Source organism: Bombina bombina, chromosome 2 (genome assembly GCF_027579735.1).
Source record: "Bombina bombina isolate aBomBom1 chromosome 2, aBomBom1.pri, whole genome shotgun sequence".
Lineage (NCBI taxonomy): Eukaryota > Metazoa > Chordata > Amphibia > Anura > Bombinatoridae > Bombina > Bombina bombina.
In genome coordinates, this window is record NC_069500.1 from 612,206,611 (window position 1) to 612,234,119 (window position 27,509).

The 27,509-nt window shown below is 36.5% G+C and overlaps 1 protein-coding gene across 1 annotated transcript in view; it reads left to right on the forward strand.

Annotated features, from left to right (window-relative positions):
• The window catches only part of SMARCA2 (SWI/SNF related, matrix associated, actin dependent regulator of chromatin, subfamily a, member 2), a 1,314,671-nt gene that overhangs the window by 1,256,905 nt on the left and 30,257 nt on the right, over positions 1-27,509 (forward strand). The window contains exon 35 of the mRNA XM_053702540.1: positions 12,054-12,186. Within this exon, the coding sequence (XP_053558515.1) occupies positions 12,054-12,186 (133 nt within the window). The remainder of the gene's footprint in view (positions 1-12,053; positions 12,187-27,509) is intronic.

Genomic DNA, 27,509 nt, shown 5'->3' on the forward strand with positions numbered 1-27,509 from the left:
TGTTACTTTAGCTGTCTGTCTTAACTGTTGAGTGAAAGCAATATTTGCACTGAGTAATACTAGCGCACGCTAATGTATGCTGATATTACAAGTTGACAGCTCGCATTGCGCTCACGAGCGAGCTTCTATAGGCTCAAATGGTAGCCTCGTTCTCATGCCGTCAGACATGGCATGAGAACCTCACTCAGCGAAGGGGGTAAGTAGTGCAGCGATAACAGCAAATTGTAAATGTATATGTATTTGCTTATATACATATATATTTATGTATTAGTATGTGTATATACACATATTCCAAGGAAAAAAGACACAACCACACTCCGTAAAAATTTGACGATTTATTGAATGTATTTTTAAAATTCAAAAAATTCAAAAATAGAAATATGTGACAGCCTAGCCACTTGTTTAGGGGAAAGAGCGCAGCACACGGGCTTACGCGTTTCGGCTGTTAGCCGTAATCATAGCCTGTTGTGTGTCTGTGCTCCCTGCCTTTAAGAACACCTGAATATTTTCTAATTGGTTAAAAACATTATGCGCTTTTCCTCCTTCTAATGCCCAGGTAATGCTAAACACCTACAGCTGTGTACTTAACCCTATCACTATTTAAATTCATACTTATATCTTCTGTTCTTTGGTTCCTCATACTTTTAACAGAAAATTCTACTTTCTGCATCATATTCGATTAAAGGGATATGCCAGATAAAACACCTTGGAACTAATCTTATCAATAGCTTGGACTTCTGGGGTGAAAAAACCTACTTGGTACCCCCTTATTGTAGGAAAAATGGTGTTAGGCCTCTTAAATACTAAAATATTAATTGTAGTAAATTACATTCACTAAACTTTTCTTAGGTAGACGTGCCTCTATACACTTTTAGTGAGGGTAAATGATATAACATATACTTGTTTGTTCTATATATCCCTCATAATATTTTACCATGGGGGATTATTAGCTTTTAATCTAATTGGCTGTGGAAAACCACAGACCTATTGTGTGTATAGCTGCTCCTCTTCCTTATCTGGAAGCTTAACTAACTTATTTGCTGCTTATTTGAAAACCTACACTCTGTTTTGGAATACAAAGAGAGATATATTAGTTACTGTGTTAAGGTAATTTGAAGGAATGTAGGTGCCTGTATAATGTGTAAGGGGTCATGTTGGGGGTAATCTAACCATTGGAGTTCAATGATTGGGAATAATCATTCCCAATAATTAATGATATCATACCTGGAATTGAGACCCTCAGGGATTCTTGTTCTGAGTCTCAAAATCCAGAACATCTCCCTTCTTGCTAAGAGTTTATCTAAATTCCCCCCCCCTTTTGGGGATTTTTACTTCCTCTATTGCACACCACCTTAATGTATTTATTTCTCCTTTGTGTTTCTCAGTGAAGTGTTTTACCAGGGGGGTTTGGGATTTACCTCTGGAAATTGTGGATATATGTTCCCTAATTCTTGTCTTAATGTCCCTTGAAGTGAGACCAATATACTGAACTCTGCACTTTTGACATGTGAGCATATATATGACACTTTCTGTCATACAGTTCATACAGGTGTTAATCTGGAAGACCTCTCCTGTCACCTGGGACTTAAATGACTTTGTTTTTTCTAAATACTCGCATGGCTTGCATTTTTTATGACCACAATTGTACATGCCTCTGCTGGTCAACCAGGTACCGCTCTGTTTTGTTTGGGACTTAAGTTCAGTTGGAGACAGCAAGGACCCCAAAGTTGGACACTTCCGTGAGCTGCACCTAACTCCCTTTTTGACAACCTTGATCAATTTGTCATCTGCTGCCAAAATGGGAAAGTGCTTTTTTATTATATTGGTAATTTCGGGAAACTGGGCACTATAGTTTGTAACAAATGTTAGCCCTTTGAAATTATCTTGCTGTTTTTTATTGTTATTTTTTCCTCTGAGGAAGGAGTCTCTCATCTTGGAATCAACTTGTTTTTTTGCTCTCATTATTGTCTTATGTGTGTATCCTCTCACTTTTAATCTTTGTTCAAGGGCCACTGCTTCCTGGCGGAAATCTTCGTCATTTGTGCAGTTTCTCTTTAGGCGAATAAATTCACCTTTTGCTACCGCTGCTGCTGTGTGTCTAGGATGGCAGCTACTATAGTGTAATATCGAGATTTGAAAGGAAACCAATGGCACTACTAGCGTATATGACCTTATTCCTACACTTATTTAATAATTTGTCAGGATGTGGGTGCTGTGTATAAAACCGTATTTAGCAAAGAAAGAGAAGGTATACACTTATAGCACTCCTAGGTCTGTAAATGAATTAAATCTAACTGGATGATACAAATTATTCCCTAAGGAATAAGTGGAAGGGGAGAAAACAGATTACAATTAAAATATAACTTTTATTGGGTTTACGTTAAAAGTAGGAATATACTTAAAATCACTCTTAAGCACCGATTTTCCTGATGTCAGCAAATTAGTATAAGTCAAGGTTATTGCTCCTAGTACTTAGGTGTTGATTGTGGGCTGGAATAGGTGCTGCTATATACTTGTATCAGGAGACCTGATATACCAATTTATTGAAGTCCAAAGTTACTAATTCTTATGTGAGAATTAAGTATATGATATATTCTTTATATCTCAATAGTGATATATCTTAGCGTAGCCTGATTTAGATTAAATACTGGATATATAATTTTTAATATTTCTGCTTGTTGCCAAAGTGGAATTATATATACCCAATTGATTATTTGGATTCTGAATAGAATCTCTTGACTCCGCTTTAGAGTATTAGCAGTTGCCTACCTCCGGATTGAAGAGTAGGTTGTTCCCTCCATTATAACAAAAGCTAACCTTCATATATGTTTTTAAATTGTATCTGAATAATTGAGCTACAATTTTATCTTTATTGAGACAATGTATATTGTTGTAGTACTTAATAGACTTATGTGTATTGGTTTCTCTGCGATTGTGAATAACATTCGTTGCTGTTTGGTGTGCTTAAACAATAATTTCAAAGATTATATTCTTTAATCTTTGCACTTAAACTGTATGTGCTTCCGACTTGTGAATCATACACAGTTTGTATTTTATGAATGAACTTCGGTAAGATTTATCTGCTCACAGTTTCTTTAGTATTAGTTTAAATAGCTCTCTGTGATGCGGTAGTAGATAACCTTATATGTCGCAACTTTGGAGCTTATCTGATTCTATCATCACAGAATGATTAGATACCCATCTGGATAACTCATAATATACTAGTGATTAAATAATGTAGTTTCTTAGTATGATGGAACGTATCTGTTCTCAGTGACAACAAAGTTTAAACAGATAGATGTACAAGCATTCCGCTTATTTTGTGAGTCTCCAAAGTTATAACCTAATGTTCATATCAATTTCACACTTGCAGTAAATTATACTTAATCTGTGTACATTTCACTTTGCATACAGACAGGATTGCCCCGGAAATAGGTTTGTGCACTGTTTTGTTGTATAAGCTGTATTAACGGCAAAAATTATGCATACGTGATCAAGCTGCACATACTCATCTAGTCCAAAGCTAATATGATAGTACTCTAAATATATTTTGTGCACCTTAGTTATGTAAAACACAGTTATCTTACAACAAGCGGTATCATGGATGTGGATGTATACCAAATACAGCTCGAAATGAGTTAAATTATTAGGCAGTAACGCCAAACAAAGTTCTATTATTAAGTCTTTATATATTTTGCAAATTTAAGTTAGCTCATATAGGAGAGATAGTACTTGCAATAATATTCAGTACCAGCACCATATATTCAACACCTGATTAGATCTGAGCGTTCATTTTCAAGTGAAACCGTGGCTGACTACAGTAATTTGCGGTAGCTTAAGGCTGTCTAAAAACACAGGAGCTCCTAGGACTCCTCACCATTGCCCTATCGTCCCTAACATGTTTCGCAACTAAACGTTGCTTTTTCAAGAACAGATACGTTCCATCATACTAAGAAACTACATTATTTAATCACTAGTATATTATGAGTTATCCAGATGGGTATCTAATCATTCTGTGATGATAGAATCAGATAAGCTCCAAAGTTGCGACATATAAGGTTATCTACTACCGCATCACAGAGAGCTATTTAAACTAATACTAAAGAAACTGTGAGCAGATAAATCTTACCGAAGTTCATTCATAAAATACAAACTGTGTATGATTCACAAGTCGGAAGCACATACAGTTTAAGTGCAAAGATTAAAGAATATAATCTTTGAAATTATTGTTTAAGCACACCAAACAGCAACGAATGTTATTCACAATCGCAGAGAAACCAATACACATAAGTCTATTAAGTACTACAACAATATACATTGTCTCAATAAAGATAAAATTGTAGCTCAATTATTCAGATACAATTTAAAAACATATATGAAGGTTAGCTTTTGTTATAATGGAGGGAACAACCTACTCTTCAATCCGGAGGTAGGCAACTGCTAATACTCTAAAGCGGAGTCAAGAGATTCTATTCAGAATCCAAATAATCAATTGGGTATATATAATTCCACTTTGGCAACAAGCAGAAATATTAAAAATTATATATCCAGTATTTAATCTAAATCAGGCTACGCTAAGATATATCACTATTGAGATATAAAGAATATATCATATACTTAATTCTCACATAAGAATTAGTAACTTTGGACTTCAATAAATTGGTATATCAGGTCTCCTGATACAAGTATATAGCAGCACCTATTCCAGCCCACAATCAACACCTAAGTACTAGGAGCAATAACCTTGACTTATACTAATTTGCTGACATCAGGAAAATCGGTGCTTAAGAGTGATTTTAAGTATATTCCTACTTTTAACGTAAACCCAATAAAAGTTATATTTTAATTGTAATCTGTTTTCTCCCCTTCCACTTATTCCTTAGGGAATAATTTGTATCATCCAGTTAGATTTAATTCATTTACAGACCTAGGAGTGCTATAAGTGTATACCTTCTCTTTCTTTGCTAACTATAGTGTAATAGTTTATTACCACTAATGGGTTTCTTATATACTTTAGAAATGACTTTCTCGCCAATTATCCCTTTTAGGGTGAGATCTAGATAATTAATTTCAGTGGGATTGCATTCAAAAGTAAAACTCATGCCCACATCATTGTCATTGAGAGTTTCTATGAATGTTGGGATGTCTGAAGGATCCCCTTTCCATACAAAAAGGAGATCGTCGATATATCTACCATACATGGCGATCTTATCCTTGAAGATGTTTCTATCTCCAAAGATGTGGAAAAATTCCCACCAACCTAAAAATAGGTTGGCATACGAGGGGGCAAACTTGGCCCCCATCGCAGTTCCACATCTTTGGAGATAGAAAACATCCTGGAACTGAAAAAAATTGTGAGTTAAAAGATACCTGGTAACTCTTAGGGCAAAATCTTGAAAATCTAGTGAAAATTCTGAATAATTTCTTAGAAAAAATTTAATAGCCCTCAAACCTTCCTCATGGGGGATCGAGGAGTACAGGGATACAGCATCCACTGTTATCCACTGGTACTCCTTGTCCCATATTTGTGTTTCCATCATATTAAGGACATGTTTAGTGTCCTTAATGTATGAGGGTAAATTCTTCACCATGGGCTGTAATATATTATCAAGCCACTGGGATAATGGTTCTAAGAGGGACCCTATCCCGCTGACTATGGGTCTTCCTTTTATGTCTTCCACTGATTTGTGGACTTTGGGTAGGTGATGGAACAGGGGTGTTCTTGGGTTGTCAACCAACAGAAATTCCATCGTCTTTTGATCGATACACCCCTGTTCCAGCCCCTCATCCAATAAATGCCTCAGTTCCTTCTTGAATTTCTCTGTTGGATCTCTATGTAAAATTTGGTAATTCCTTTCATCATTTAGTTGCCTTAAAGCCTCCTTTACATAGACCTCCCGGTCCATAACTACCACGGTCCCTCCTTTGTCTGCATTTTTGATGACCAATTCTGTGTCATCTTGGAGTTGTTTTAAAGCCAACCTCTCCTCTTTTTTTAGATTTTGTCTGGTGGGAACCGTGTTATCTTTGAGTGCTAGAAGGTCCCTTTCTACTCTATTAAAAAATGTCTCTATAATGGTCCCTCTTTCCTGTATGGGATAAAACACAGACTTGGGTTTATAACATGTGCCTTTATTAATATAACCATGTTCCATATGTGCCTCAAACTGTAGACTCTGCAAAGTTACCTCATCACAACTCTCCTGAAAACTCTTTTTGATATGTTCAATGTCTGTATCTGTATCCCTAAAATCCACGACTTCAGTGTCCTCCCTATCATAATAGTGTTTTTTCAATGTTAAATTTCTCACCAATTTATTAACATCAATGATAGTCTGGAACACACTGAAGTCTGTGGTAGGAGAGAAGGACAATCCATACTGCAAAACATTAAATTGAGTTTTAGTTAACTGTTTTTTAGACAAATTGATCACACTGCCTATTTGTACTTTGTTTGTTTCCTTTGCTCTCTCAATTTGTACCTCTCTTGTGACATGTTTACACTGGGAACTGTCCTTACTGCTGTGTCCATTGGAAAAACCTGTTCTATTTCACTGGCTACTGCCTTGTGTTTGTCTGTATTTGTCGGTGTGTACCTAGTTTCCCCTTGTTTAGAGGTCATTTTTTTCTTTTCCTTTCCTTTTGTAACGGATATGGTATCCCCCCCTGTATTCTCACTTGTGTTTTTCAAAATTCCTGTATAAACTACTGGCATTTCCTCATTATCTGAGGACTTGTCCTCAGAGGAATATCCCATTTCCCCTTCTGATGCACTATCTGAGAAAGACACTACTTTTTGACTATTCCTGTTTTTTTTGTTCTTATTTTTTCTCTGTCTGTTCTGATTGCTAAATCTATTGGAAGCTCGCTGTTTTCTGTTCCAAATATAAACTGTTTTGTTCTCATAGTCTGACTTATCTCTCAGATATTTAGTGTGTTTGTTCTCCATAACCATTTTTTTATTGATCGCCACTGTATTGCTAAGAATGCCATCAAACTTTTGGAAATCTGTATCCTCTCTTCTCTTATTCATCTCTAGCTGTGTGTCATCTATCTGTTTTCTGATCTCTAATATCTGTTTTTCTTTATATTCTACCAACATTAACATCAACCTAGATGAACACTCTGAGAGTATCTCATTCCACGACTCAATGAATTCTTGGTCATTCGTATCCACCTCAAAGGTGGGAAATTTGAAGATTCTGAGACCTCTCGGTATCATTTTCAGTCTCATGTATCTATCTAGTGTCCATAAGTCCCACTGTATATACACATATTAACACATAAAGTCGTATGCAAAAGTTAAGGCACCCCTGACAATTTCCATGATTTTCATTTATAAATTATTGGGTGATTGGATCAGCAATTTAATTTTGATCTATCAAATAACTAAAGGACACAGTAATATTTCAGTAGTGAAATGAGGTTTATTGGATTAACAGAAAATGTGCAATATGCATCAAATGAAATTAGACAGGTGCATACAATTGGGCACCCTTGTCATTTTGTTGATTTGTATACCTGTAACTACCTAGCACTGATTAATTGGTGCACACAATTGGTTTGGTGAGCCCATTAAGCCTTGAACTTCATAGACAGGGGCATTCAATCATGAAAAAAAATATTTAAGGTGGCCAGTTGCAAGTTGTTGTTCTCTTTGATTCTCCTCTGAAGAGTGGCAACATGGGGGCCTCAAAACAACTCTCAAATGACCTGAAAACAAAGATTGTTGAACATTATGGTTTAGGGGAAGACTACAAAAAGCTATTGCAGATATTTAAGCTGTCAGTGTCCACTGTGAGGAACATAGTGAGGAAATACAAGACCACAGGCACAGTTCTTATTAAGGCTAGAAGTAAAATATCGGAGAGGCAAAGGCAAATGATGGTGAGAATGGTCAAAAACAGCCCACAGACCACCTCCAAAGACCTACAACATCATCTTGCTGCAGATGGGGTCACTGTGCATCGTTCAACAATTTAGCGTATGGGAGAGTGATGCGGAAGAAGTCTTTTCTGCACACACACCACAAACAGAGTCGCTTGAGGTATGCAAATGCACATTTGGACAAGCCAACTTAATTTTGGAAGAAGGTGCTGTGGATTGATGAAACAAAGATCGAGTTAATTGGTTATAACAACGGGCGTTATGCATGGCGGCAAAAGAACACGGCGTTCCAAGACAAACACTTGCTAGTAAAATTTGGTGGATGTTCCATCATGCTGTGGGGCCAGTGCCGGTACTGGAAATCTTGTTAAAGTTGAGGGTTGCATGGATTGCACTCAATATCAGCAGATACTTGAGAATAATGTTGAGGATTCAGTCACAAAGTTGAAGTTACACCGGAGCTTGATATTTCAACAAGACAACGACCCAAAACACTGCTCGAAATCTACTCTGGCATTTATGCAGCGGAACAAGTACAATGTTCTGGAATGGCAATCCCAGTCCCTAGACCTGAATATCATTGAAAATCTGTTGGGTAATTTGAAGCGGACTGTCCATGCTCGGCAACCATCAAACCTAACTGAACTGGAGATGTTTTGCAAGGAGGAATGGTCCAAAATACTTTCATCCAGAATACAGACACTCATTACAGGCTATAGGAAGCGTCTATAGGCTGTTATTTCTGCTAAAGGAGGCTCTACTAAATATTATTGCGATATTTCTGTTGGAGTGCCCAAATGTATGCACCTGTCTAATTTCGTTTTGATGCATATTGCACATTTTCTGTTAATACAACAAACCTCATTTCACTACTGAAATATTACTGTGTCTTTCAGTTATTTGATAGATCAAAATGAAATTGCTGATCCAAACACCCAATTATTTATAAATGAAAATCATGGAAATTGTCAGGGCTGCCTAAACTTTTGCATACGACTGTATGCAAAAAAGCATATACTTATATATTTACTGGGAACACACAGTTCGCATAGACCGCAATGTAAAGGCAATTTAAGAGTTATTTTATTAAAAAATAAAGAATATCACAATTGATTGGGGTAATTTGGTCAACATTTCTAAAATTAACCATAGATGTGATCTCTGGATAATTTTATAAGCGCTAATTGTAATGGCTGGTTATTTATTGTGCTCCCACAAATGGGGAAATTTGCCCGTCTGCGGGTGCGTGATAAATTAGAGCTCCACTTGTAATCTAGCTCTACTTTATTTCATGATGGTGAGAGTCCTAAAGCCCCACCCTTCTTTTTGTTTAGGTGGTGGTAGTACTTCTTTTGCCCCACATTATCTTTCCTTCTTTTCTGTTTTCTTAATTTACTATATGTATGACTGAAGGTCATGGGAAGTGGGAGGGATTTAAAGCTCTGGCATGTTGGGGTGTCTTGCCTCCCTCCTAGTGGTCGGGAGGGAAATTCCCACACATGATAACTTGTGGACTCTCACCATCATATCAGAAATTAATTTATCAGGTAGGCATGTCACAAAAAGGGAAGATTTTAAAGCATGCAAAATTATTTAAAATGTAAATTTAAGAATATAGGTGCAAACAATGTATGGGATGCAATAATAAATACAAAGTCTTAAAAACTAGAACTGTAGTTTTAGCAGTAGCACCATGTAAAATCCTCATTTAACTATATGTGAAACATTTTCTTATGACTCTCAAACATTTTTAAGGCTTTGTGTTGACTTCCACCCCCCCATTCAAAACTAGGTAGCCGTAATATAAAGTGTATATTAAAAAGCTCTTATTAACATTGAAGCTTTTGTTGATTGACTGAATTTAAGACAAATCATGCCCAACAATGTTTCATTGAAAAATAATGAAAACTGTAAATGCCTTACATTTTGTAATGTTAATTTAGTCCTTTTGTAGTAGAATGTTTTTTTATATATGAAAGATCAACAATATTTATTTTGATGGTAATACCACTAAAGGGACACAAGAGGACTTAATAACTTACTGAAAACAGTGGCTGCTGCAATTGTTTTTCAAATGCCAGATCCCCCTACTACTTACTTTATTTTGAAGACCCAATCTTGACTTGTTACTGGAGTAGACACAGCTTAGCCACTGTCATTTTTTCAGAAAACATTGCATAGTTTTGCAGTACTATCTATCAATTACTGTTAAAATCTAATCTTAGATTTGTAAAGTTTATAGTATGTACAATTTACATAGTTAAATTACAGGGAAGGGACAAAACAAAAATTAAAAGTGTAATGCAAATTTTATTTTTAGAATGCATAAATAAAAATGTTATATTTCAATATTTGTTTAAAGGGACACTCAATCAAAATTAAAGGCACACTGAACCCAATTTTTTTCTTTAATGATTCAGATAGAGCATGCAATTTTAAGCAAATTTCTAATGTACTTCTATTATCAAATTTTCTTCATTCTCTTAGTATCTTTATTTGAAATGCAAGAATGTAAGTTTACATGCCGGCCCATTTTTTGTGAACAACCTGGGTTGTTCTTTCTGATTGGTGGATAAATTCATCCACCAATAAAAAAGTGCTGTCCAGAGTCCTAAAACAAAAAAAAAGCTTAGATGCCTTATTTTTAAATAAAGATAGAGAACGAAGAAAAATTGATAATAGGAGTAAATTACAAAGTTGTTTAAAATTACGTGCACTATCTGAATCACAAAAGAAAAAAAATGGGTTTAGTGTCCCTTTAAACTTTCATTATTCAGATAGAGCATGCCATTTTATACAACTTTCCAATTTACTTCCATTAACAAAATGTGCAGTCTTTTTATATTTAAACATTTTGAGTCTCCAGCTCCTACTCAGCATGTGCAAAAATAAGTGTGTATGCATTTGTGAATGGCTGATCGCTGTCACATGGTACGTGTATGCATTTGTGATTGGCTGATGGCTGTCACATGGTACAGGGGGAGTGGAAAGAAACATAACTTAAAATTGTCAGAAAAAAAATCTACTACTCATTTGAAGTTCAGACTAAGTGTTATTGCATTTTCTTGTTATCTACTGTGTTGATTATGCAAATCTACTGTGTTGACTGGTCCTTTAATGTTGATGCAACACATGGTTTATAATTATACACGCACGACCCAAACTTAAAGGGACACTGAACCCCAATTTTTTCTTTTGTGATTCAGATAGAGCATGCAATTTTAAGCAACTTTCTAATTGACTCCTATTATCAAATTGTCTTCATTCTCTTGGTATCTTTATTTGAAATGCAAGAATGTAAGTTTAGATGCCGGACCATTTATGGTGAACAAACTGCGTTGTTCTTGCTGATTGGTGGATAATTTCACCCACCAATAAAAAGGTGCTTTCCATGGTTCTCAACCAATAAAATAGCTTAGATGCCTTTATTTTCAAATAAAGAAAGCAAGAGAATAAAGAAAAATTGATAATAGGTGTAAATTAGAAAGTTGCTTAAAATTGCATGCTCTATCTGAATCACAAAAGAAAAAAATTGGGTTCAGTGTCCCTTTAAATCTAGAAATAGACCAATGGAATAATAGATGGCTTGTAAAAAAATAAACTAATAAGCTTTTAAAGGGATAGAAAGGTCAAAAATGACATGTGCATGGGTGCACTATAGTTTGAAATATAAGCATTTTTTTAACATACTTCCCTTAGCAAAAATGCTTCTAGTAAAGGTTATTACTGCAGCATACGCACATATCCTGGAGGGCCTGGACACCAGTACTCAGACACTACAGTGTACACCGTCTCAGAGATTCAGCAGTGGCTTGCATTGCACAAATTAAAATTAATAGAAGTATATTGCAAAAATGCTTATATTTCAAATTGAAATGCACCCATGCACGTTTTAATTTTGACTTTTCTACCCCTTTAATTTATGTTTGTTTTTCCTTTTTTTTTTTATTACTATTATTAATTTTTTGGCAAACAGTGTTGGTTATAAGTCCTAAAATGCTAGTTTTGTTCATTTGTTTTCAGTAGTACAGTCAAGTTAAGTTGTTAATATTAAACAAGAAAATTACTTCTGCAAGAAATTTACCATATCCTGTTAACCAATAATAGTTGTCACAGCAAAGACACAGAGAGTAATAAACTGTTTTTTGTTTTTTTTGTTTTTTAAGATCTATGAGGATTCAATTGTTTTGCAATCAGTTTTTAAGAGTGCAAGGCAAAAGATTGCTAAAGAGGAAGAAAGTGAAGATGACAGCAATGATGATGAAGATGATGACGATGATGATGAGTCAGAATCTGAGTGTAAGCCTAACATTATAATAATAAATAATTATTTATGATCATTTTGTGTAGAATATCAATTAGCAATTCTTACCTGGTACTCTGATTGCTCTTTTATTATATCACCTAATAAGTGCTCTATGAACAGGCATATCCCCCCCCCCCAATACATTGCCTACCTAGAAAGATAACACAATCTACAAATCTATTTGTTTTGTATGAGACAACATACATAATCATTCAGGAAAGACAACATAGATGTATGCATGTTATTAAGCCCTTTGCTACCGGGAATTTCAGAGAAAAATTTGCCCAAACTACTGGAGTATTTTTAGCATTTTTGCTATCACTCCGTTTAAACAGAAATAGCATTTTGTTTTTTTATTATTATTATTTACTAATGAAAACTGTATTTATTGTTAAGGTAGACAACCCAAGGTATTGATCTAGGCTCATTTTCATATATTTCATGCCACTACTTGGCCGCCAGATATGATCCATAAAAACTTGTTTTCTTTTTAACAAACAAAAAAGACAAATGGTTGTAAAAGCTTCTCGTGGGTCCCCTTTGTTCATAAACAGCAGATATGCATTGCTTTGCATTTTTTTTTTTTTTTCGCAATGGCAATGCCGTTAATTGCAGCTGCAAATTCCTGGCAGCAAAAGGGTTTATCGGTTAGCTTGTAGGGTTCATTTTTGCTGTATTGTAGGGATCGCCCTCCCACCTGACACCTCCTAGCCACTGATCTCTGATCTTTTCCCTCCCAAACACCTTTCTTCCCTCCCTCCCCCCAGTGGTCACCACCATTTTAGGTACTGTTGTTTGTTTAGTTATTTATTTTAGATTCTTATTTTTGTAGTTAGTGTTTTTTTTTTTTATTTTATTAATTTTATTAATGAATATAATCTGTATTGTTACAAATCGAGAAACATTTGTACAGAATAGGGAAGACATGTAAACAGTAACTATAAACATGCAAGAAAGACTGTCATGGGAGTCGTGTTCAATTCCCATGTTTTACGGTTCATGTTAGTTAAGCATGAGTCCATCCAAAGAGAGAGTCTATTTTGGATATGTCCAAATATATATATATATATTTCTGTGATAATGAACTTTGTTCGTTGCTGACCGGAGATAAGTCATTATAAATAACGTTTTGTGCTATTGGTACAGACCTTTTAATAATCATTTATAAAATAACACCACAAGAATTAAGGAAGATAATCTGATCAAAAAGTAATAGCAATAAACAATAAAAAAGTGTATATTCTACTGAAATACATTATAGAAGGGAAGTAAAAAAAAAAAAGGTATATGACAGATATTGATATTGTGTGTTTGGTTATTCAATTTTATAAAATTGAGACAGGAGGGGGAGTAAAAGGGAAAAAAAAGGTGAGGGGGTGTGAGAGGAAGAAAATTTAGGGAAGCAGAAAGAGGAGAGCTACCAATGGGTAATTTATATGCCCTATTAGTAAGAGGTAGTGTGTAAAGTAGTAGAAGGAGGAAGAGAAGGCAAAATGTGTAACTAGTCTATTTAATCCATTATTTTACACCATAGTTCCAACATGTATTTGTGGGTTTCAACTTTGCCAGATTTCAGATAACGATATATCTCCATCTGTAAAAACTCAGAGTTAGTAGCCGAGGGGACCTCCAGTTTTGTGGGATCAATATGTTAGCTCAAATGGAGATGTTATTTAACAGAGTTTTTTTCACTTTGTTTTTTAATTTTGGCAGGGACTGAAACAGTAAAATATCTGGACTAGTTTGTCCAGCGCAGCTGACATAAAACAAGCAATTTCTGTCCAAAATGCGCCCAGCTTCGGGCAATTCCACCAGATATAGAGAATGTCGGCATCCTTACTGCGCCCCCTCCAACATCTTCCACTCATATACTTATAAATGCGCTTAATCCTGTCAGGTGTAAGGTACCACCAAGCTAGGAAATTAAAGTTTATTTTATTGAATGCATGCAGAGGCAGAAGAGTGTTTATGGTTTTTAAATATTTTCTGCCAAGCTTTTGGATACATTTTTTTATCTTAAGGAAAACAGTTAGGCAAACGTAGCCAAAGATTTTGGCGCTTACGGTCCTGGAACTTCTGTGGGGGTGAAAAAGCTGGTGTTTCTCCTTTGAGCTGAAGGAGGGATGATTCAGACTGTTAGCTCAGTGTTGCGAGTTCCTCCTTCCGGGTTCAAGGGTGATCAGTTGCTGCCTGTGACGGGTAATGGATGTCCGTTGATCGCATCAGAGAAGAACTGAAAATAGAAAGAATGGGACAGGCGCAGCCTGACTCAAGTGAAATACAATTTATTGAGCAGTAAGTGCACAAGACAAATGGCTACTTACTTTTGTGTTTTTATCAGCGCAGTGTGGATTTTTGCAGTGGTCCTCATCTTGGAATTTGATTATATATATGCCTTATATGTTTTTATGTTTGTAAGTAGCCATTTGTCTTGTGCACTTACTGCTCAATAAATTGTATTTCACTTGAGTCAGGCTGCGCCTGTCCCATTCTTTCTATTTTTTTATCTTAAGTCTGCTTGTTATTTATGGATGTATGAAGGAGTGGAGCTGTTATTACAGGTGAGGAGGATCTTATAAATAGCAGAAACTGTATGTCTATGGGGAGTGCTCATCATATATAAATTTTCGAATGGGGTAAGAGAATGAGTTAAATTCTTTTTGGAATGTCATTTACTACAGAAATGTAAGAGCTGAGCATAATCCAGCTATGAGGAAAAAGTGTGTATGTCTATATCGTTTAAATCTGAGAAGGGTTGTAGTTTTCCCTCTTTCAAAAGTCTTTGCAGAACGCAATCCTGAAAATGAAGCCTAGTATGTAAATCTTAACGATTAGTAAGGTTTACAGTATTATGTTTATTAGTGGGTCATTAGTGAGGGATGGGCAGATACATGTGTGCTAGTGTTTAGGAGTTTATCCCACTGTGAAAAAAATTCAGTAGGAAGAGGGTAGGCTATTATAATTTTACTTCTATTTTCAGATGAGGTGCATTCTTAGACACCAACATTGCATATAGATAAGATTTCAGCATCTAGTTGTACCCATGTTTTGTGATGGGAGTTGTGGCACCATTCAATCAGTCTTTGCAATATGATGGCCAATCGGTACAGCTGTAAGTTAGGTACTCCAATTCCTCCACATTCCTTATATTATAACTTTTATTATGGGATTCTAGGTCTGACTTTTTGCCAGATTAACTGATTGATGATCGTTTGTAGTGTCGACTGTGAGGATAATTCCTAGATATTTCAATTTGTGTTTTTGGAATTGCAGAGGGCATGATTGTTTAAGTTGGGACATAGTCATCAGCGAGGTAGAGAAGTTTATTACGTGTGCTTTACTTTAGTTCAAATGTAAATTTAAGTGTTTTCTTCAAATCCTGCTAATAAGGTAGGGAGGGATTGTTCATTATTTGTAAGGGAGCATAATATACCATCTGCATATAGGGGTAATGTTTGCTTGGAGCTCTGAATTTTAATTCCCTATATTGTTGGATTCTGTCTAATTTTTTTGTGCAAGTAGTTTGATAGATAAGGCAAAACGAGAGTGGTGAAAGAGAGCATCCCTGTCTAGTACCGTTCAAAATCGAGAATAGGTCTGAAAGAATTCCATTAATCCTAACTCTCGCGGTTGGATTGGTGTATAGGAAAAAGATTATTTCTATAATGTTACGTCCAAAATTCATGTATGACAAAGTGGTTCTAAGAAAACTCCAACTGGCCCAAATAATAGGCCTTTTCAGCATCTGTGGACATTAGGACCAGGGGGATGTTGTTGTTGCATGCATATGTGGTAAGCTGTAAAATACGTAGATTGTTATCTTTAGCCTCCCTACCTGGGGTAAATCCCACTTTTTGCAGAGATCAATTGTGGTAAAAATCTATTGATCTGTATACCATAATTTTACCATAAAGTTTTATATCCATGTAAAATATTCTGAAAGAGATTTTTTAATATCTTTCTTGATTAGGATGTCATCTAATAAATACTCATCCAGTCTCCACTGATATTGGGTTATTGGTGCTTCCGGCCATATTAAAGAGCAGAGGACTAGTGCATGCTCTGAACAAGTGATGGATAGTATTTTGTTTTTTTTTGTGAGATCTGTCTTGTCAAGGAAGAAAAAGTCTAGAGTATATGCAGTGGGGTGCGAGAAGAACATGTAGTTCCTCTCCTATGGATGGCATATATGCCACACATCATGAACATGGAGGTCTTGAAGTTGACCACGTATATTTTTAAGGGTTTTACTAGAGATACATGAGGAGCCCCCCAAAGTGTCCTTCTTTGGCTCTAGGGAAACATTGAAGTTGCCACCTATGACCAGATTACCTTTTAAGCAAGGAAGGATATGATTTATGACAGATTTGAGGAAGGCTTCTTTGTGATGTTTTGGGGGAATAAACATTTGGCAGAGTTATTGTGTGCCCGTATAGAAGGCCCACCAAGATAAGAAATCTGCCCTCTTTATCTTTCTCCAAATGCAATTTTTGGAAAGAGATATTGTTATGTATCATAATACCTACCCCGTTGCGTTTTTGAGGGCCTGATGAAAAGTATGCGGTTGGAACATTTTTATAATACCAACGTGTTTCTTTAGCCTTTTTAAAGTGGGTCTCCTGTAAGAAGACTATATCCCCTTGCAGACAGCAAAGATGTCTTACCATCATTGTTCTTTTCTCTGGGCTGTTAAAGCCATTGACACTAATTGTAAAAAAATGATCAGAAGAAGAAGAAAAAAAAGTGCGAGGATAAATGGGAAAGGGTGAAAAAGAAAAAGGAGCAGGGAAAAGAGAAGAATAAGAAGCTAGGTGGTAGGGTTAGATTGTCCCCACTGTCAGACTGTTGAAGACCTAGACTAAAAATGTTTTAAATTTATTGTATAGCTAAATTTGAAAAATACACGCAAATATGCAAAGTATTCTGATTTTAAAATGCTATATAGGTGGTGAAAAGTCAAAGTGGATAACAATGTGGGAGTGGTAGCCTTTTCGAGGGTCTCAGAATGGGTCGTGTACCTGCTTGTTAAGGCTTTTTTTATGGAATAAGATTGCTGTAAAAAATGTAAGCATGTGTGATTCTTTATCTTTGTACATACAAATATAAATCTAAATTTTCAAAAACTTTTTTTTTATTTTTTAAATACATTTTTTTAATACAAATCTTTAATTACACATGCAATTCTTTTTTTTTTTTTTTTTTTTGGAATTACACTTCCAGTATATGTCAAAACAGTGTAAAAAATAAATCTAGTTCCTATTTCTTCTACAAGATATTACGAGTCCACGGATTTCATCCTTTCTTGTGGGATATTAACCTCCTGCAGGAAGTGGCAAAGAGCACCACAGCAGAGCTGTATATATAGCTCCTCCCTTCCCTCCACCTCCAATCATTCTCTTTGCCTGTGTTAGTAATAGGAAGAGGTAAAGTGAGGTGTTAGTTTAGATTCTTCAATCAAGAAGTTTTTTTTATTTTAAAATAGTGCCAGAGAGTGCTATTTTTCTCAGGGGGAAATCGTCAGTCTATTGCTTCCTAAGAGGAGTGGAGACATATTATTTTCTGCCCTGATGTTAATGATCTTAGCAAACATTATCTAAGATCCATAATGGTTCCCACAACGCAGCTGAAGGTATGTGTGAGAAGATCTGCGTGGAGAACGGTGTCTTGCTACAAGCAACATTGAGGTATGTGCAGTATTTTGTTTCTGGAGAGATTGAATCAGAACAGACTGTCATTATCCCCTATATGGGGAACGGTAAGCAGTATGCACTAATGAGAGAATGGTGTACCTGAAATCCCTTTATTTTATTTATGGTATTTGCTAAAGTATGTAAAGACCTTGGGGCTGGACGCTGGGAGATGCGTTATTTTTTTTTTTTACTTGATGCATTGTTAACTTTATTCCTGGTGCAAGGACTGCAGGATTACGATTTAGCCTGCATATCAAGGGGGCACATGGCATGTATTTTTTCTTGCATACTGCGGCCCATGCGGGTCTTAGTCAGATTCTGTGTACGCCCACGATGGGCGGGGCCTAATTTTGTGCGCTCAGACGTGCAGTGTTCCTCCGGACATAGCAGCAGAGACTGGGGCTCTGAGTGGCCTGATTTGTCTTCTAACCTATCGAAAAAGTACTTTCACGATATAGCAGCTTCAACAACTTCATTCCGGGGGCAGGTCGGCGCCACAGCAGAGCTGTGGCGTGGTGCAGGGGCCATATTTATATAAATATTAAAATCTTGTTATAAACAACATATTTAGCATTTTACATATATAGGCAAGTGGATGCAATATTAAAAGAGTACTTGGGCACTTAAAAAAGTTTTTTTCTGGCCAAAAGACGTTTTTGCAGTTTTCAGACAAATAGTTGCGCTTTTAAAATTTAAAGGCACAGTACAGTTTTTTTGGCATTAATTTTTTTCTCATTTAATTTAATTCAGAGATCAATATTTAAGCAAGTACGACTATTTATAGTATTGCTAGCCTGTTTAACATGTCTGACACTGAGGAGGAAACTCCTTGCTCTATGTGTTTAGATGCCACTGTGGAACCCCCTCTGACTTTTTGCCCCTCGTGTACTGAGAGGGCCTTACAATGTAAAGCAAAAATTTTATCTAAAGATGATTCTCAGTCTGAGGAGAATCAAGGTATACCGCTAACTTCTCCCCAAGCGTCACAACCTTTAACGCCCACCCAAGCGACGCCTGATTCTTCAACCGCGTCTAATTCATTTACTCTGCAGGATATGGCTGTAGTTATGTCAACTACCCTTACAGAGGTATTATCTAAGTTGCCAGTGTTACAGGGTAAATGCAGTAGGACAGAGGTCAATTTGAATGCTGAGCCTTCTGATGCGTTGTTAGCCATTTCCGAATTGGGGGTCAGGGAACTTCTGTCTGAGGGGGAACTTTCCGATTCGGTAAGTGCTTTACCTCAGACGGACTCGGACGTCATGTCCTTTAAATTTAAGCTTGAGCACCTCCTTCTGTTACTTAGGGAGGTTTTAGCGACTGTGATCCTATTGTGGTCCCACCAGAGAAATTGTGTAAGATGGACGTCTTTCCGGTTCCTAAGAGAATCTTGGAGATTATTAATAGGGAATGGGACAGACCGGGTATCCCGTTTTCACCCTCTCCTAATTTCAAAAAGATGTTTCCTATAGCTGACACTGTTCGGGACTCTTGGCAAACAGTCCCTAAGGTGGAAGGTGCTATATCTACCCTGGCTAAGCGTACAACTATTCCTATTGAGGACAGCTGTGCTTTCAAAGACCCTATGGATAAGAAATTGGAGGGTCTTCTAAAGAAAATGTTTATTCATCAGGGTTTTCTCTTCCAACCAACGGCCTGCATTGTGCCAGTTACCACTGCGGCGGCCTTCTGGTTTGAGGCCTTGGAAGATTTTAGACAGAATTAAGGCTCTAAAGCTGGCTAATTCTTTTATTACAGATACCGCCTTTCAGATTGCCAAATTGGCGGCTAAGAATGCCGGATTTGCCATTTTAGCGCGTAGAGTGTTATGGTTAAAATCTTGGTCTGCCGACGTGTCATCTAAGTCAAAGCTTTTGCTATTCCTTTCAAAGGAAAGACCCTATTCGGGTCTGACTTGAAATAAATAATTTCTGACATTACGGGAGGTAAGAGTCATCTTCTACCTCAGGATAAAACAACTAAACTGAGGAGTAAACAAAATAATTTTCGCTCCTTTCGGAACTTTAAAGGAGTCCCCTCTTCTTCCTCTTCCTCCGCCAAGCAGGAAGGGAATTTTACTCAGGCCAAATCTGTCTGGAGACCCAAGCAGTCTTGGAACAAGGGTAAACAATCCAAGAAGCCCGCTGCTGCTACCAAGACAGCATGAAGGGGCGGCCCCCGATCCGGGACCGTATCTAGTAGGGGGCAGACTTTCTTTCTTTGCCCAGGCTTGGGTAAGAGATGTTCAGGATCCTTGGACACTGGAGATTGTGTCCCAAGGGTATCAGCTAGAGTTCAAAAGTTCTCTCCCAAGGGGGAGATTCCTTCTTTCACGATTGTCTGCAGACCAGACAAAAAGAGAGGCGTTCTTACGCTGTGTAAAAGACCTCTCTACTATGGGAGTAATTTGTCCCGTTCCAAGGTTAAAACAGGGACAGGGGTTTTACTCAAATCTTTTCGTGGTTCCCAAAAAAGAGGGAACGTTCAGACCCATTTTACATCTCAAGAGTCTAAACAAGTTTCTCAGAGTCCCATCCTTCAAAATGGAGACTATTCGAACAATTCTGCCATTGATCCAGGAGGGTCAATACATGACTACCGTGGACTTGAAGGATGCATATCTGCATATCCCTATCCACAAGGATCATCATCAGTTCCTAAGGTTTGCCTTCCTGGACAAACATTTTCAGTTTGTGGCTCTTCCCTTTAGGTTGGCCACAGCTAGGATCTTCACAAAGGTTTTAGGGTCCCTTTTGGCGGTTCTCAGGCCGCGGGGTATTGCAGTGGCGCCTTATCTGGACGATATTCTGATCCAGGTGTCGTCTTACCATCTGACAAAGTCTCATACAGACATGTTTCTGTCCTTTCTGAGGACTCACGGGTGGAAGGTGAATCTAGAAAAGAGTTAATTGATTCCACAGACCAAGGTTCCCTTCCTGGGAACACTAATAGATTCCATATCCATGAAAATTTTCTTGACAGAGGTCAGAAAGTTAAAGATTCTGAATACATGCCGAGCCCTTCAGTCCAATCCTCGACCATCAGTGGCCCAGTGCATGGAGGTAATTGGATTAATGGTGGCGTCAATGGACATCATTCAGTTTACTCGTTTTCATCTCAGGCCACTACAGCTGAGCATGCTCAGACGGTGGAATGGAGATTATACAAATTTGTCTCCTCAGATAAATCTGGATCAGGAGACAAGAGACTCTCTTCTTTGGTGGCTGTCTCAATGCAATCAGCCAATAGGATTGAGCGTCAATCCTATTGGCTGATCCAATCAGCCAATGGGATTGAGCTCGCATTCTATTGGCTGATTGGAACAGTCAATTGAATGTGAGCTCAATCCTATTGGCTGATTGCATCAGCCAATAGGATTTTTTACCCTTTAATTCTGATTGGCTGATAGAATTCTATCAACCAATAGGAATTCAAGGGACTCCATCTTGGATGACGTCATTTAAAGGAACCTTCATTCTTCAAGAGGAATCGAAAGAAGAGGATGCTCCACGCCGGATGTCTTGAAGATGGAGCGGCTCTGCGTTGGAAGGATGAAGATAGAAGATGCCGTCTGGAGGAAGACTTCTGCCCGTCTGGAGGATAACTTCTTGCCGCTTGGATGAAGACTTCTCCCGGCTTTGTTGAGGACTTCTTGCCGCTTGGATGAAGACTTCTCCCGGCTTGAAAAGGATGGATGTCCAGTCTTCAAAAACTGTAAGTGGATCTTCGGGGGTTAGTGTTAGGTTTTTTTAAGGGTTTATTGGGTGGGTTTTATTTTTAGATTAGGGTTTGGGCACAGAAAAAGAGCTAAATTCCCTTTTAAGGGCAATGCCCATCCAAATGCCCTTTTTAGGGCACTGGGGAGCTTAGGTTTATTTAGATAGAATTTTATTTGGGTGGTTTGGTTGTGTGGGTGGTGGGTTTTACTGTTGGGGGGTTCTTTGTATTTTTTTTCTGGTGAAAGAGCTGATTTCTTTGGGGCAATGCCCCACAAAAGGCCCTTTTAAGGGCTATCGGCAGTTTAGTGTAGGCTAGGGTTTTTTTATTTTGGGGGGCTTTTTTATTTTGAAAGGGCTATTAGATTAGGAGTAATTAGTTTAAATATTTGATAATTTCTTTTTTATTTTGTGTAATTTAGTGTTTATTATTTTCTGTAATTTAGATAAATGTATTTTGTTAATTTAATTTATTTAATTTTAGTGTAATGTTAGGTTTTAGTGTGACAGGTTAGGTTTTATTTTACAGGTAACTTTGTATTTATTTTAACTAGGTAGCTAGTAAATAGTTAATAACTATTTACTAACTATTCTACCTAGCTAAAATAAATACAAACTTGCCTGTAAAATAAAAATAAAACCTAAGATAGCTACAATGTAACTATTAGTTATATTGTAGCTATCTTAGGGTTTATTTTGCAGGTAAGTATTTAGTCTTAAATAGGAATTATTTAGTTATTAATAGTAGGTTTTATTTAGATTTATTTTAATTATATTAAAGTTAGGGGTGTTAGGGTTAGACTTAGGGTTAGGTTTAGGGGTTAATACATTTATTTTGTGTTAGTGATGTGGGAGGCCAGAGGTTTAGGGGTTAATAACTTTAGTATAGTGGCGGCGACATTGGGGGCAGCAGATTAGGGGTTAATAATATTTAACTGCGATGCAGGAGTTCGGCGGTTTAGGGGTTAATATGTTTATTATATTGGCGGCAATGTCCAGAGTGGCAGATTAGCGGTTAATAATTTTATTTTAGTGTTTGCGATGCGGGAGGGCCTCGGTTTAGGGGTTAATAGTTAGTGTATGGGTGTTAGTGTACTTTGTAACAATTTAGTTATGAGTTTTATGGTACAGCTTTGTAACGTAAAACTCATAACTACTGACTTTCAGTTTACGGTACGGATCTTGTAGTTATGGGCTGTACCGCTCCCTTTTTGGCCGGACAGGCAAACTCATAATACCGGCACTGTGGAAGTCGCATTGAAAACATACTTTTTAAAAAGTGCGGTAGTTACATTACGTGACGGCAAAAAAAGTGTGTGGTACAGCTGTACCTACAAGACTCGTAATACAAGCAGTAGTGAAAAAGCAGCGTTATGAGGCTTTTTCACTCAAAACGCAAAACTCGTAATCTACCCGAGAGAGCTGTAATAAGCAGCAGTGCATTATACAGAGAGCTGTCATTCACAGAAGAGGCTTATACAGAGAGCTGTAGTTTACAGAAGTGTTTTATACAAAGAGAAGACAGTAACATAAGTGCTTTAAACAGAGAGCAGCCAGTATCAGAAGAGCCTTATACAAAGTGCTGTCAGTAACAGATGTGACTTATACAGAGAGATGTCAGTAACAGAAGAGTCTTATACAGAGAGATGTTAGTAACAGGGGAGCTTTATACAGAGAGGTGCTAGTAACTGAAGAGCCTTATACAGAGAACTGCCAGTAAAAGATGAGCTTTCAACAAACAAATATCAATAGCAAACTTAGAAGAGTCTTATACAGAGATTTGTTTTAAGGGATATGTAACCCAACATTTTTCTTTCATAATTCGGATAAAGCATGTGATTTTAAACAACTTTCTAATTTACTTCTATTTATTTATTTTTCTTCGTTCTCTTGGTATTTTTTGTTGAAAAGCAGGGACGTTAGCATAGGAGCAAGCCCATTTCTGGAGCACTATTTAATATTAACAATATATTATTCTTCATTCAGTCCTATATAACGGAAACAGATTTAACAGATTTTTATTTATATTGGTTTATTAAGTTATTTTCTGTCTAATTTTGGTGGGTTACTTTCAATAAAAATGTGGTTATTTATTTTAATGGCTTGTAGTTTTTCATTTTGAGTAATTAAATTCATTAAAAGGTCTAATTTTATTAATACAATTATAGAAAAAAACTATTTAAAAATCATTTGGGAAAAGGGTCATTTTCGGTTTTCGGCCAAGGGCATCGTGGATTTTTGGTTTCGGTCCAGAATTTTAATTTTGGTGCATCCCTAAAGCATACATTTTATTTTACTTCTAATGGCAGTGAGGGTCCACGAAAACATTCATTATATATGGGAAATCAAACCCAAGCTGAGGAGTATACGAATGTTAGGGAGGGTAAGTAGAGAAGGCAGTCCTAATTACTAGGCACCATCTCTTGTAGAATCCTTCTCCCACATGATGCCTCTACTGAGGCAAAAAACAACAAACTATAGAAGAGAGTAAAGAAGGCCATATAGCAGCCCTAAAAATCTGTTCAACTGAAAACTTCATTCGAGAAGGCCCAAAAATAAATATCACACAGGTAAATAAGACACTGAAAACAGAGAGGCCGGAAGAAAAAAAAAAAAGATGATTAAGCCTCTGAGAGGCTAATAAGTCACCTATAATTATATATATTCTCTTCAGTAGAGATAAGAGGATATAAACAATTGTGATGATAACAAAACAATATACATCTTATTTTCTACATCAGGAATACTGATGAAGCATAGTTAATGCAATATTAATTCATCTGCATTTTAACAAATAAAATGTGTCACAAATAAAACATGTCCAGGACTGTCAGGCTGAGCCGTACTTAATATCATACCGGCTCAGCTACATTTTTGCTAGGCAACATAATATAGGACAATGCACAGTCGCATGATTAATAGCCACTAGATGTCAGTAAACTCATACTGAACAGAGAGACAGCCTTATAGTTGAAGGCAAACTTAACCCTGTACAATCCAGATACTTGAACACCATATATCATCCTGATCCCAAAATGATTGCTCTCAACCAACAAGATCTCCGGGCCGCCCTAGACTACCTGCGCAGTGCTGGAAATGGCCAGTGACAACCGATCTTGCCGTGTTGTGCTGTATTAATTACTAGGCACCACATGAGACAGATCCGAGGAGCCTGCCAAACAAAAACTGCCTGTGGCAGTAAGCACCTATAATCCGCACACCGCCACAGAGCAGTTCAAATGGCACCAAAAATTACTGGAATTATTTGTATGTGCCCAGTCTGTTCTGGGTCATAAATAAAGGGACTAGTTACAAAGCGCCTGTGAGGTCTGCGCCCGTGCTTAGTGTTCGCCTGAGTCCTACGAATGTATTTGATTAAACAGAACAGCGTACGGTGGCTTCCACTCATCTTGTGTAGACTGAGCCACCGCTGAAAGAAACTTACCGGCACATATAAGCCTTCCACTAGAAGCCCCAAATAAAAAGTGCTCAGAAAATTGTTTCCATGATAACTTCTGCTTCCTGGTTATGGCTCAAACTGTCTAAGCTGACAGTGAGGACAGCAACATGTTCCTCTGTGCTAGACTTATGTACCACGTCAACACAGTATGCTGGGCAAAGTGTGTGATGTAGTACCTAAGTCAAATTGGCACAAGGGTTAATACTTGTTATGTGTTCTAGTTTAATTGATTTTCAGATTAAGATCACTTAAAGGGACACAAAAGTGCAAAAATGTAATTATCTAATATGTTACAGCATATTATTATTGCACTATTTCTTGCTTATAGCTTTTGCATTATTGGATTCAGCAGTCTGACACAACATTGTTTTCTCACTGTACATCACATTTTAAAGTTTAAAGGGACACTGTACCCAAAAAAATTCTTTCGTGATTCAGATTGAGCATGAAATTTTAAGCAACTTTCTAATTTACTCCTATTATCAATTTTTCTTCATTCTCTTGGTATCTTTATTTGAAATGCAAGAATGTAAGTTTAGATGCCGGACCATTTTTGGTGAACAACCTGGGTTGTCCTTGTTGATTGGTGGATAAATTAATCCACCAATAAAAAAGTGCTGTCCAGAGTACTGAAACCAAAAAAAAGCTTAGATGCCTTCTTTTTCAAATAATGATAGCAAGACAACGAAGAAAAAATGATAATAGGAGTAAATTAGAAAGTTGCTTAAAATTGCATGCTCATTCTGAATTACAAAAGAAAAAATGTGGGTAAAGTGTCCCTTTAACAAACACAATTGTTTCTTTCTTAAAGGGACACTGAACTCAATTTTTTTTTTCGTTATTCATGCAATTTTAAGCAACTTTCTAATTTACCCCTATTATCAATTTTTCTTTGTTCTCTTGCTATCTTTATTTGAAAAATAAGGCATCTAAGCTTTTTTTTGGTCAGAACTTTTTTATTGGTGGATGAATTTATCAACCAATCAGCAAGGACAACCCAGGTTGTTCACCGAAAATGGTCCGGCATCTAAACTTACATTCTTGCATTTCAAATAAAGATACCAAGAGAATGAAGAAAATTTGATAATAGGAGTAAATTAGAAAGTTTCTGAAAATGTCATGCTCTATCTGAATCATGAAAGAAAAAAATCTGGGCTCAATGTCCCTTTAATGAAAAAATTTAAGAAATAGATGAAATAACATTTTAAATTATAAAGCTCTACACAATTAAAAATAATGCCAAGAAAACAAACCAAATGTGGTAACAGAAGTAAATTGATATGTATAATAAAATTGCATGCTGTATCTGAACCATGAAAGGGTAATTTTGACTGTTGTCCTTTTTATTACGTGATCTGAGCTCGTACTATAGGCAATTATTATTTAGTGGCCAGGTTTTCATTTCACCTTAGCCCCATACTATTAATTAGTGCAGAAATTAGTGTGTGTGTTTACCAAACCCCAAAGTAAGAAAACCAAATGATCATATTAAATGGATTGGATTGTCAAAGAAAAGAACTCCAAGTTAAAGACAAAGTTTCTGCACCAACCTTATTAATTATAACTTCTGTGGTGAGAGCTGTTTCTGTTAGCCAAAAGGGAAAAGGTTTTTGTCTTGAAGTGTAGATTTTGAGTGTAGTGTAGGCTCTTGCTATTAGACATATGGCTTAATCCTTGACCAGACATTATAAAGAATTTGCTGAACAATTGTTGAAAGCAGATTATTTTCCATGAGACTTATCAATTTAATGTTTTTGCTTTGTCACAGTCAGCATTTGCAGTTAACTTGTTTTAATACATTCTCACAATAAGGGCTAGATCACTAGTGGAGCGCAAACGTTTGCGCCCGAGCGATAAGTGGTATATTGAGAGGGTTTGTGCTCATCGGGCTTACCGCTCGTATTACGAGTTGAAAGTAAATGCAGTCGCGTGAGCTCAATCGTGATGTGCGCTAAAATGATAACCGCAACTTCAGAGCTCTGGTTAAATGTTTCACAAAACCTAAAAGTTGCACAAAACACATCAAAAATACATTACAAAGTACATTTACAAGTTGCTTAAAATTGCATGCTCTATCTGAATCATCTAATAAAAAATGTGGGTTTAGTATCGTTTTAACATTGAGATACATGCATATATATTTCTAAAGATGTAAATGTATGTATATATTTATGTCTATATATGCGTACATATATATATATATATATATGTGTGTGTGTGTACATATGTATTTACAGACATATATACACATTTTATCACATAAATACATATGTAGACATATAGATATATAAGAACCCTTTGCCGTTAAGTAGATGAAAACATGTAAAAGCATATTTATGTAATATTCATATTTAAGGTAAATATTTCACATTCAAATGTTCTGCACATAGCAGAATATGTTTTATGTATTTATAAATAGATATTTATATATATATATATATATATATATA